The sequence below is a fragment of the Paramisgurnus dabryanus genome, chromosome 20, assembly GCF_030506205.2.
Source record: "Paramisgurnus dabryanus chromosome 20, PD_genome_1.1, whole genome shotgun sequence".
In the NCBI taxonomy this organism is placed as follows: domain Eukaryota; kingdom Metazoa; phylum Chordata; class Actinopteri; order Cypriniformes; family Cobitidae; genus Paramisgurnus; species Paramisgurnus dabryanus.
Window position 1 is genome coordinate 4,409,835 of NC_133356.1, and position 12,721 is coordinate 4,422,555.

General features: G+C 35.2%; 1 protein-coding gene across 1 annotated transcript in view; it reads left to right on the forward strand.

Annotated features, from left to right (window-relative positions):
* cpeb3 (cytoplasmic polyadenylation element binding protein 3) overlaps nucleotides 1–11,875 on the forward strand; it is a 38,630-nt gene extending 26,755 nt beyond the window's left edge. Inside the window, 4 exon segments of the mRNA XM_065296082.1 lie at nucleotides 3,886–4,004; nucleotides 4,380–4,494; nucleotides 5,914–6,095; nucleotides 8,090–11,875. Coding sequence (XP_065152154.1) covers nucleotides 3,886–4,004; nucleotides 4,380–4,494; nucleotides 5,914–6,095; nucleotides 8,090–8,317 — 644 coding nt within the window. The 3' untranslated portion in view covers nucleotides 8,318–11,875.
* Nucleotides 11,876–12,721: the final 846 nt, after the last annotated feature.

The following is a 12,721-nucleotide window of genomic DNA, read 5'->3' on the forward strand; positions in this document are numbered from 1 at the left end:
TCTTAATAAGGTATTACGATCATTTTATGCATCTGTGCAAAGTTTCGCGGAAGGATAAAAATGTTAATTTAAAACAAATATGCCAATAAAATGTTTCAAATTCATATTCATGTCCAGTTTTTTTTCTTATGTGGCAAGTAGCCGTGTAATAAGCGGGATAATGTAGAGTCAGCCGGTAGTTATCGCGAAATAAGCCCCTTCAGTGTGATACAAGACCCTCCGCTTCAGTTTCCTGATCACACTGTCGGGGCTTATTTCCCGATAACTACCGGCTGCCTCTACATTATCCCTTACTTATAATGCAATCACACCTTTATCTGTATTATTGAGGATATTTTTGATGTAGCATATGTTGTAAATTAATAAGAGCATGTTTGTGAGCCACTTTACCAGATGTTTCTAATGCTGTGTACACACCAAATTCGAAACATTGCGTTCCTCGCTCTAGATTACTCACGGGATTTAACTTCGTGTCATGCTATTTTTTTGCTTGAATTGAATATTTTCTGATAATATAGCTATGTATATTATATTGCATTTATGTCAAGATATCCTTCTAAAAGTTGCACATTGCACCTTTAATTGGGATTTAATATGGCCAAATTGTAATTTTTCTAGTTTTACATACACAAGCCACAAATTTACATCTCTTAATCTAAACTTATAAATGTATTGATGCTACAGTATTAAATAGCATTGCAAAATTTCAAACCACCTTAGATCTGCATGAAAAATTACAATATTACTTTTATTTTTTTACAAATTGAACTGAACCAAGGTCAGCTTTTATGCCGCATTCCATTCAACTCGGAAAATCTGAATATCTGTCTTCCTGTTTGGTAAAGCAGAATTGAAGTCGGACGGCCAAACTTATAGAAATTCACAACTATCATTTTCCGATGTTGGCGGCCCGGTGCCTTGGTGGATGTACACAGTCAATGATTGACGTTACCATTTAAGCAAATTAAATAGATCAGTTAGGCAAAGTTCCTACATTACAAGCCAAAAAAACTTGTTTTTTAGTTTAACTGTATAGTCAGAGGCCTGAGAAATCCTGCAGGAATTTTCCACATCAGACTCTGACTTTATCTACAGCTCACTTTCATTCAATCTTCAGACAGGTGTAGAGCAGATGAAACACAGGTTTAGTTAAGCACAATAAGTTTTAATCCTACACAACCTCTTCATGTGAAAAATATACTTGGATAAATGTAAATTGGTTTGTTATTTTGTATAATGTATAATAAACCTATAATGAAGTGTATATGGTGTTTTTTATAGATCTGAAATGGCTGCTGTATGTTTATCCGGCTCATGTGTAACGCTCGTAAGAATGAGTGAATGGAAGATGCTGATCATTTTTCCATCCGGTGTTGTGTAAAGTGTGTTGACTCATAGCGGGACTGACTGAGTTCAGTTCAGTGCTGTGGTGTAAACATGTTCAATTGAGGTTCAGTGTCTTTTTTGAGGTGATAATGCAAAGATCATGGTTTTTATTCCTAGAGAAAGCATGGTTTAATGTAAATAACATTAACTTAAATACACTGCAAGTTGCTGTGGGTCAGTGCATCGGCAAAATAACTGATGATCACTTTTTTGTGATATTGATAACCTAACTTAGACATTCCTGTTTACTACTGAATGATATCAACTAGAGATGCATCGATATTACAATAATTCAGACTGATATCTGCCAAAACCGATAGTTACATTAACTTGCACTGAACAACATTCAGAGATATCCAGAATTTAGTTATTCATATAATGATTATTAATATTAAACATTAAAGTAGTGATGTTTCTTTGCCTTTTCTATACACAGAGCTCAAATTCATAGCATTTTCCTGTTCAACCAATAGTGTAAAAATTGCTTTTATTGTCCGATACCGATCATCACTGGCCGGCCGATATATCGGTGCATCTCTAATTTAAAAAAACGAAGAGTCTCTCTCTCTCTTCTGTCTATCTATTTCTGTCTGTCTCTGTCTATCTATATCTGTCTCTGTCTGTCTGTCTGTCTGTCTGTCTCTATCTATCTATTTATTTATTTCTGTCTCTGTCTGTCTGTCTCTGTCTATCTATTTCTGTCTGTCTGTCTTTATCTATTTATTTCTGTCTGTCTGTCTGTCTGTCTCTATCTATCTATTACAGTCTCTGTTTGTCTGTCTCTGGGCTCTATCTTGCACCCAGCGCAATTGACTTTGTCAGTGACGCATGTATCATTCGTATTTTGCCCCGGCGCACAGCGGGTTTTTCCCGTCACAGAAGCACGTCGGCAAACTAGGGAATAAACTTGCGCTCCCTGGGTGGTTCAGCGCAAAAAAAGAGGCGTGTTCCAGCGCAAACCATCCCTGATGCTATTTTGCAGTTTCAAAAAACAATTCCGCCACTGACCAGAAAAAAAAAGTTTAAAGTCAGTGGTGCGTTGCGCATTGTTCATTATGCTATTTTAAGGGCGCATGCTTGACCATAATGTATAGGGTGCACAATGCGCACACACTTTGCTTATCTAATCTACACAGATGCAACAGTTATTTTTGCAAATCATAAATTGTTACACTTAAAAATATTAATACACGAGATAAGGGGAATCATAGTGGTGAGCATTGTGGTGATAGTTTTTATTTATTCTCATGCAAATAACGATTAAAATATTTTCATAACTTTGTTGTGTGGCTGTATTACGTTTATTTTATGTAAATAATAATTAAAATATTTTCATAAGAAACCTTAATGTATATGAACTTGATTTGTAAGAGTACTTTGGGGTTGGACCTTGCTTGCGTTTCTTGGGTCCGATTTCAAAGCCCCCAAACCCTTTCAGCGGTGAGGGTGGACGCAGCGATGTCCTCTGCTGGCGTCAAGTCCTGAGGCAGATCCACCTCCCGTTACACGGCGTGCCCGATTTATGCTGGCAAGCGTGGGATTCCCCCGTACAAGGACGTCGGTCTCCTCGGCTGTGAACCGCTCCTGGCGTGCGCCTGGTAAATCCGTCATAATAATAGCAACCCGCCATGGAACTTGCGCCCTTGCGTTTAAAGGGAATGTTGGCTAGCGTTCTGATTGGTTTATTTGACGTTACGCCCAAACCACACCTATGAATAATGAACCTACTTCAGACCAACCCCTTATTGATTTGCGCCCGGCGCAAGAGTTATTTCTCACGCCGGGAAAATAGCAACAGCGCCCAAGATCCGCCCACAAAGTCACTTGCGCGTTGCGCTTCGCACTTGCGTTTCAGATCGTTAAAATAGGGCCCTCTATCTAACTATCTATTTATTTATTTCTCTGTCTGTCTGTCTCTGTCTATCTATTTCTGTCTCTATCTATCTATGTCTGTCTCTGTCTGTCTCTATTTGTCTGTCTGTCTGTCTATTTCTACCTATCTCTGTCTATATCTATCGGAGCGAGTGATGTCCTGTAAAAAACACTTATTCAGTCAGTCTGAAAGTGAGTGACATCATAAACCCACAGACAAACATCACATTGCCTCCTTTTTAAACTGTCCACATCTATCCGTCATCAGTCTCTTACTTTGTTTTTGCATTTGATCACACAGCACCAAACTATGTTTTTGGTGTCTATAGCAAAAAATCCCCCAACATTTCATTCCCTAAATCATTGTGGCAGTAAAAATGAAATGTGAGTGATCTGTTTAAGATCGGGTATTAAGATCTACCTCGGGTGATCTGATTATAACTGGACAGTACAGAACTGAATATAGATGTAAACCAGATCCAAACCATTTTCTGATCCATTCACTTAAACGTCGTCCAAAGGTGGTCGAAAATGCAAATTACAAAACTGTGAACTAATGTCATCTTCCAGTCGGTCATTGAAAAATCTTTAACAGTCTCATCTCTCATGCTTTGTGTTTTTCTGCAGGTTATGCGTTTCTGCTCTTTCAGGAGGAGAGTTCAGTTCAGGCTCTTATTGACGCCTGCATTGAGGAGGACGGGAAACTTTACCTGTGTGTCTCCAGTCCAACTATTAAAGATAAACCGGTGAGTGACATCAAACTACAACCCAGTCAAACAGAGAAATTAAATTAATTTTTACAATGATTTCAATCATTGACATGACCTGACTTAAACAGCAAATCACAAACAAAAAAATGACTTTAGCTGGGTTTTCACTGACTTAAATTTTCTTCATTATTTAGTCTGTCATCCATTTTAACTTTTTTTTTTTAAATAAATGTTCTTGTTTTCTAATGAAAGAAATTAATATGTTGGCACAATTATATTTTTTGTCTACAATAGTTTCAAACATTTACACTTTCAGATCAAAAGATTTTTACGATTATGACAAACATTTTGGCGCCTGACCCATGTGTTAATGTAAATGACCAAGACATATGATGTTAAATTCTCTTTCAGGTTCAGATTCGCCCGTGGAACCTGAGCGACAGTGATTTCGTGATGGATGGTTCTCAGCCTTTGGACCCACGCAAGACCATCTTTGTAGGAGGGGTTCCTCGGCCTCTTCGTGCAGGTAATGATCTCTCTTTTAATATCTCTTGTCTTTCCACCGACACGGTTTCACTGTCCCATGATTTGATCTCAATAAACTAGATTTTTCTAACTATAAATTATTCTGGGCTTAAAAAGTTGGTTCATCAACTGCCCCTTTAAAGCCCGGGATACACTGCACAATTTTTGGCTGTCCCAGATGAAAGATTACCATTGTGAAACAATCGTGTCAATTTCTATGATAATGGCTCTTCATCTGTGGTCCTATGTCGTGCAGTGAGAGACTTTCAAAGATGGCCATTTTCCTGGTCTTGCATCCAAAGATTACTCTTTGGTTACTTTTTTAGGCGCAAAGCTAATGGTCTAATCAGATTCAATGGATTGTGCTAAGCAATACTAAAAGTGCTAGCGCCAGACTTGGAGATCAGCTGAATGAATGAAACCAAATGTTTAATTCTAGGCTGAGCTGGAAAATGAGCATATTTTCCAAAAAAGTGGAGTGTCCCTTCATTTATAATTTCCCAAAAGTTCCTAAGGATTTGTAAATCCATAGAAATTCCTATTTTAAATAATATCATTAACTCTTTCGCCACCATTGACGAGTTATCTCGTCAATTGAGAGAAAACCCTTCCCTGCCAATGACTAGTATTTCAGGCTTTCTGCAATACCGCTATTTTCCACCAGGTGGCAACTTATAAAACCCGGAAGTATCGCCCTAGGGCAAACAGCTGCATGTTCGTGTAAGTTTTGAGGATCGCTCTGAATCTGATCTCTAACAAAAGTCCTTCACAAAAATTTAATTATGTCAGCTTTTTGCTCAAACTTTGATATTTTTGTACATTTCTACATATACATGAATATCAGTCATGTGACCTTTTACATCATCTGTCTTTTTCCAGCCATTTTGAGTACCTACCTACTAGAACATTTTCTGGAAGGCATTAAACTTTTGTGAAAATCATAAAAAATGCTGGCGATGGCTGGCAACTTTTTTTTAAACGCTGGCAGCAAGAGTTAAGCTTCACCTTTGTTATGTTTTTAAAATGCGACCTCTAGTGGTGAAAATCCTACATATTGTGCCTTTAACTTGTCTTCTTGTTCGAGTCCAGGTTTAAACATCATCACATAAAGTTTTCTATATTAAAAATGGTAGTTGGTGCTTACTTAGGGTAAAAGAACATTTGAAGTTTCTCTTAATGATCAAATATGTCATATTAAAGTGTTGAATTGTTTCTGTAGACGTGTTTGTGTAGCTCAGTTAGCGCTAGTAGCAATGCAAAAGCCATTATGTTCGATCTCCAGGGAACACACATGCTGATAAAAAATGTATAAATTGAATACATTGTAAGTCCCCTTATATGAAAGTGTCTGTCAAATGCTTAAATGTAAATTGTTATGAAGTGATTGTGGATAAATCTCTCTGTGTGTTTGTGTGTTTAGTGGAGCTGGCTATGATTATGGATCGACTCTATGGAGGTGTGTGTTACGCTGGCATTGATACCGACCCAGAACTCAAATACCCTAAAGGGGCGGGCCGGGTGGCCTTCTCCAATCAGCAGAGCTACATCGCTGCCATCAGCGCCAGATTCGTTCAGCTGCAACATAACGACATTGACAAACGGGTGAGTCGGCTCATGTGATCACGCACGGAAAGAGCTTTTCAAAAATAACCTTATACAGTACACATTTGCATACCTGTCAACCCTCACGTTTTTCCAGGATTTTCCCGTATTTTACAATTCTATCACACCACAGTCCCGTTTAAATAATTTTCTGTATTTTCAATTTTTTAATTTTCGACTTCCGGTAATGCAAATCCCAAATGTTGACAGGTATGCATTTGCGATCTTTTTTTTTTAAAGTACACTGCAAAAAAAATAGTAGAATTTTGTTTTCAGTAAAAATATCGAAAGATTCTTAAATTAAGATGCTTTTTCTTGATGATCAAAATGACCCAAGAAAATAAGTCTAGTTTTTAGACCAAAAAATATTCAAATTTAAAACAAGCAAAAAAATCTGCCAGTGGGGTAAGCAAAAAAAATCTTGAAAATTTTTCTTGAACACTAAATTCAAGAAAAAATTAAGAAAAATTAAAAAAAAAATTTTTGCTTGTTTTATGCACAAAATCACCTAGATTTGATATTTTAAGTCAAGCAAAATAATCTGCCAATAGGGCAAGCAAAATTTTCTTACATTTTTCTTGAATTTAGTGTTCAAGAAAAATTTTCAAGATTTTTTTGCTTACCCCATTGGCAGATTTTTTTTTGCTTGTTTTATGCACAAAATCACGTAAATTTGATAAGCAAAAAAATCTTGAACATTTTTCTTAAACACTAAATTCAAGAAAAATGTGCTTACCCCATTGGCAGATTTTTTTGCTTGTTTTATGCACAAAATCACCTAAATTTGATATATTTGTTCTAAAAACTAGACTAAAAAACAAGCAAAATAATCTGCCAATGGTGTAAGCAAATTTTTCTTACATTTTTCTTGAATTTAGTGTTTAAGAAAAATGTTCAAGATTTTTTTGCTTACCCCATTGGCAGATTTTTTTTGCTTGTTTTATGCACAAAATCACTTAAACACTAAATTCAAGAAAAATGTGCTTACCCCATTGGCAGATTTTTTTTGCTTGTTTTATGCACAAAATCACTTAAACACTAAATTCAAGAAAAATGTGCTTATCCCTTTGGCAGATTTTTTTGCTTGTTTTATGCACAAAATCACTTACAATTGATAAGCAAAAAAATCTTGAACATTTTTCTTAAACACTAAATTCAAGAAAAATTTGCTTACCCCATTGGCAGATTTTTTTGCTTGTTTTATGCACAAAATCACCTAAATTTGATATATTTGTTCTAAAAACTAGAGTAAAAAACAAGCAAAATAATCTGCCAATGGTGTAAGCAAATTTTTCTTACATTTTTCTTGAATTTAGTGTTTAAGAAAAATTTTCAAGATTTTTTTGCTTACGCCATTGGCAGATTTTTTTTGCTTGTTTTATGCACAAAATCACTTAAACACTAAATTCAAGAAAAATGTGCTTACCCCATTGGCAGATTTTTTTGCTTGTTTTATGCACAAAATCACCTTAATTTGATATATTTGTTCTAAAAACTAGACTAAAAAACAAGCAAAATAATCTGCCAATGGTGCAAGCAAATTTTTCTTACATTTTTCTTGAATTTAGTGTTTAAGAAAAATGTTCATGATTTTTTTGCTTACGCCATTGGCAGATTTTTTTTTGCTTGTTTTACTTAAACACAAAATCACTTAAACACTAAATTCAAGAAAAATGTGCTTACCCCATTGGCAGATTTTTTTGCTTGTTTTATGCACAAAATCACTTAAATTTGATATTTTTCGTCTAAAAACTAAACTTATTTTCTTGGGTCGTTTTGCTCATCAAGAAAAAGCATCTTAATTTAAGAATTTTTTTCTTGAAAATCATTTTTTGCAGTGTATGAGAAAAAAATGATGTCACAATGTCACAAAAAAATGTACATACAGTAAAAGCAACCAATCGAATTGGAGCATGTGATTTATAAAAAAAATCATGTAATAATCATATCTGGTGGTCTTCATGAGGCTTCACGATCTCTCCGTCTCTCCTCAGGTGGAAGTTAAGCCGTACGTTCTGGACGATCAGATGTGCGACGAATGTCAGGGCGCTCGGTGCGGAGGCAAGTTCGCGCCGTTTTTCTGTGCCAACGTCACCTGTCTGCAGTATTACTGTGAGTACTGCTGGGCGAGCATTCACTCCCGCGCCGGCCGCGAGTTTCACAAACCGCTGGTGAAGGAGGGCGGAGACCGACCTCGGCACGTTTCCTTCCGCTGGAGCTGATGTCAACCCGATCCGTCTCTCCGCCCATTCGACCAGTAACTCTTCAAATACACATCTGGATCATCTTATCAGTTTTAGTCACAAATCCCATAATGCTTATGAACATTTGGAAAAATACACATTTTGAGTCTGCGTGCTCAAAAGTTGCACTTTGGCACAAACGTACGTACGTGATCTACAGTCGATGTTAACGCTTGTAAGGATGTTGTGCTCCGAATCTCTTTTTTTTTGTTGGATGGTTAGTGCTCCATACAGGCAACTTTAGACTATATATATATATATAAAACATACATTTACAAAAAGGATATATTTTTTATTGTCTATTTATCTATATACACATAGGTAAAACATGTCAGGTGTTTTTTTTTAAGGAGCATGCACTTATTTAAAAAAAAAAAACAGGTGTTCCCCTAAGAAGAAGAAGAAGAAGAAAAGTTACCAAAGGTAAAATCACTTTAACAAGTGTAAAAACACCAACTTTACAGTAAAACATCACTCACAGTTATATTAATAGTAATACCTCATGCATGCAGCTCTTCAGTTCACTCAATTTGTGCTTTTTATTTTTTTACGACAGAGTTTTAGTGTTATGTACAAGTTATGCTGCAATAGCTCATGCTGCTAAATCCGTGGTATGAATTCATACCCATCATTCAGATTAAAGTGTACAGGCACAGACGAACGGCAGGCGGGTTTGCGTTTGCTCCCCAGAACCGCATGCTGAATTTGACGGCTGCATGCAATAGCGACGCGGTCACAAACCGATCATGACAGGAACACAGAAAAGAACCGCATTTGTATGTATGATAACGCTAAAACAGGTGAAGTATTTTTGCAGTGATTGTTCATAGAGTTGTGCAATTTTTTATACCGTATGTAGTTCGATTATGACGCCTAGAACTGTGATTTGCTTTAACTGTTATCGATGTCTAACACGGGAGTCCTGTGACACTTCGTAGCTAGCGTATGTACGCATATATACGTGTATATATATATATAAGTTCTCTCACACAGGTGTATCACACAGATCAGGAACCAAAGAGTGCTTTTCCCGATAGAAATGACCAACTGTTCATCTCGATATACTGTTGTCTGGTGAGGTGAATGACTCAAACACTGGCTCTCCGATTAATAATCTGCGTTTTATGAGCTGCACATGACTTTGTGTGACCGCTGCATTGATATTCAGATTATCCTGCAAAGCTTGAAGTCGAATCATGATGATTTATTAAACAATTAAGAAGGGTGGGCGTGGACGGAGAGACGCTCGTGTCTGGGGTGAGGAGGAAGAGTATTACATAAGATGGCTTATGGAGGCTTTAGCTACACTGGGTTTGGTAAAGAAGACGGACTCATTGCGTCTCAAATCCTCGTTTCGTAAGCATCATTTTAAGTCCTGAGAGTTAAAAAAAACCTACTTTTGTATAGATTGTGGGTAGTGGCGATGATGATGATGATGATTAAGGTTGAATTCTGGGTCTCTTTGTGAAATGTATCCTTCCCAGCCCAGATTTTTTTCTACGTTCTGTAATAGGTAATATTTGTTATGCACTACTCTTTGTATCTGGATGGTTGAACAGTCAGCGTTTATTTTTCATCTTTATTTTTGTTTAATAGAGAAATATGTGTGTGCTTTCTGACTGACCTGATCTTTTGCAATACCTCAATTTTGAAATAGGAGAGAGATCGATATTTTCTAAGTAAGTTTATTCAAATAAAGAATATATTAATTTAATTCTGCTAAGGAGAAAAAAAATGATTTAACATATCTATATATATATATAGTTAATTTTATTTTTGTCATGCTTGTTTGCTTTTAATTTTATTTTTGGAAAAAAACTAAAAACAAAAACAACTGAAGGAGTTTGAGCTGTGTTATTTTAATACAATACTGTAGGAATCTGAAGTAGAGATGATCCTCACAACATCACAGTGTTTCACAAACAAACATCAGATCTTATTTGTATTTATACATACAAATATTATATATATATATGCTATATGGTCAACATGCCTTCATCGGGTGCTTAAAGTTGAATAAACGTACTACTTATGTTTTTTGTATATTTACAATCAGTCCTTCAGTATGTATGTTCACCAGAATAGAAGAATTTTTTTTATATATATATAATTTTCCCATGTGGCCCCCCCTTTGTTTTATAATGCGCACATGCCCAAATTTGTTAACCTTATATAATTAAAGTATTTTTTGGAAGAGAAAAAAGCCCCGGGATGCAACGGTGTTGTGGTTTCCTTCTCACCCAAGACTTGAATTAGTCTCTTTTTTAAGGCTAATAAATAAGAACCTTGATTCTTTGTTGTAATGTGCAATACTGTTTGTACCGTTTGTAAAAAAGAAAAAAAAAAAATGAAAAAGAGGCATAAATCTTATTTTCATTGCAAGCATTGTGATTCACTAAAATCATTTTCTACTGTGTATTTACTCGACATGCTCGTACCTTCCAGTAGTAATGTAGCCTTTGTACTGAGAAATTTTTTCATTATTTTTAACAAAAAAGACATATTTACGTATTTTCCATTTTTATTATTTTTTATTTTGTGGTTGGTTTCTTTAGACAGTTATTCCTCAGTCATTTCTGGGGCTAGACTTTCATATCTGGTCAATGTTGTTTGATATTATTTTGTATTTTTACTTGGAATAAATTAATTTTTATGGCTCTAATTCTTAAATTCTTTTTTGTTTGTTTTTTTTTAAGCTGAAAACTTTGTAAAATTGTTACTAAAATGTCTAGATTTTTGAAATGCAATGCTTGTTAACTCTCAGATGTTGCTTACATATGCGAAGTATGGAAAAGAATGCACACAAACATTAACACGATTTTGTGATTAAAAGTGGAAGAAATAAATGGGCAATAAAAACGATGGCAAAATGGAGCAAATGTGAGGTTGTTGTGATGAAACCTGGGTCAAGACATCATTTAATGAACCGTTGTCAGATTTATCTACATATATCTATCTCTCATGTATTTAGCAAAGTGGTTTGATCATATATTACTGTCATGCTAAGACACAATTGCATGATTTCTTTGCAGTGATTTGTGTTTGTCGTATCATGTCCCAAAATGCTTTTTATTAATTAAAGAGAATGGCTCATCAAAACACAAACCTTAAAATGTCATTGTCAATTTTTCACTCATAGCATTTTGCATTGCATATGCCCATTAATATACTGCTGTATGAGTCACAAACCAGTTAAACCCATATATACACATTTATACCTGTAGCTGGATCATTGTCTTGTGGTTTTTCTCTTCTGCCACACTTTTCGCTCCATTTGTCATTTTAGTTAAAATATAAACCTGTTGATGGGTAACCTCGCTACCAAGTGTAAGATTTAATTTTCTTAATTTTTACTTCCATCTTTGCAAGACTTTGAGATTGTTTGACCTCTGCTTGTCTAAATTTGCAGTAAAACTGTGATTAAGGAATTTTAAATCAAATGAAAGCAGTACTGCTAATGCTTACTAGGTTTTCCACCTTCATAATTTCTCTTTTCTGTACTTGAATGAAAATCTTATTAAATGTAGTTGTATGACACTGTGAAACGTTGTCATCATTTGTCACATGATTGTCAGCTGGTAAATGGATGAAGTGCAATAAACCCCTGCGCATGGTAACATCTGATCAAATTAGTTTATGAGATCAGACTCTTTCATCACACATCTATATTACAACCAGCTAGTGGTGAAAACATTTTATGAAGAATGATGGTAAGTGACACGGTTTTCATGATTAGAAAAGGATATTTGTTAAGATTTAAATCAAATCCTCTTAATGGTCTTGATTTTAGGCACAAGGCAAAAAAATCTAAATATACAAAAAATATGTACTGAAAAATATTTTGAAATATGTTTACAATGTATTTTTCACCAATATATTTTTGGCCTTTTTTGTATATTTTGAAATATTTTAAAAATAAATTGATTTAAATGCTTTCAAATATCCAATGTCCCATTGTAAACATGCATAAACATAACCTGTTTGAAAAGATTAAAATGTTATAGACGGTTTCATCGTGCGCTTACGCGATATACGTCTGGATCCGAACTTACTTCCGGTTTTGGTTTTTTTTAATGGTCTGATTAGTTGCTAAACTGATCTTGAACAAATGCCTCGTCGAAAATAACAAATGTTTTGCTTTACTAGGTAATCTATGTGTTGTTTATTTTGCTTGTTTGATAAATAAACTACGTTTAAAGAGCTTTGTTGTTATTTATTCTTATAGCGGAGTTTACCGGAAGTTACGTGCGGACCACGACAGCCGCTTGTTTATGTTGTAAGTGCTGAAACCGTCTATATATTCTACTGCAATTATGTACTTACTTATTTTATACAAACTTTTATATTTTGGCCAGGAAAAATATATTTTTTGCCATATGGGTT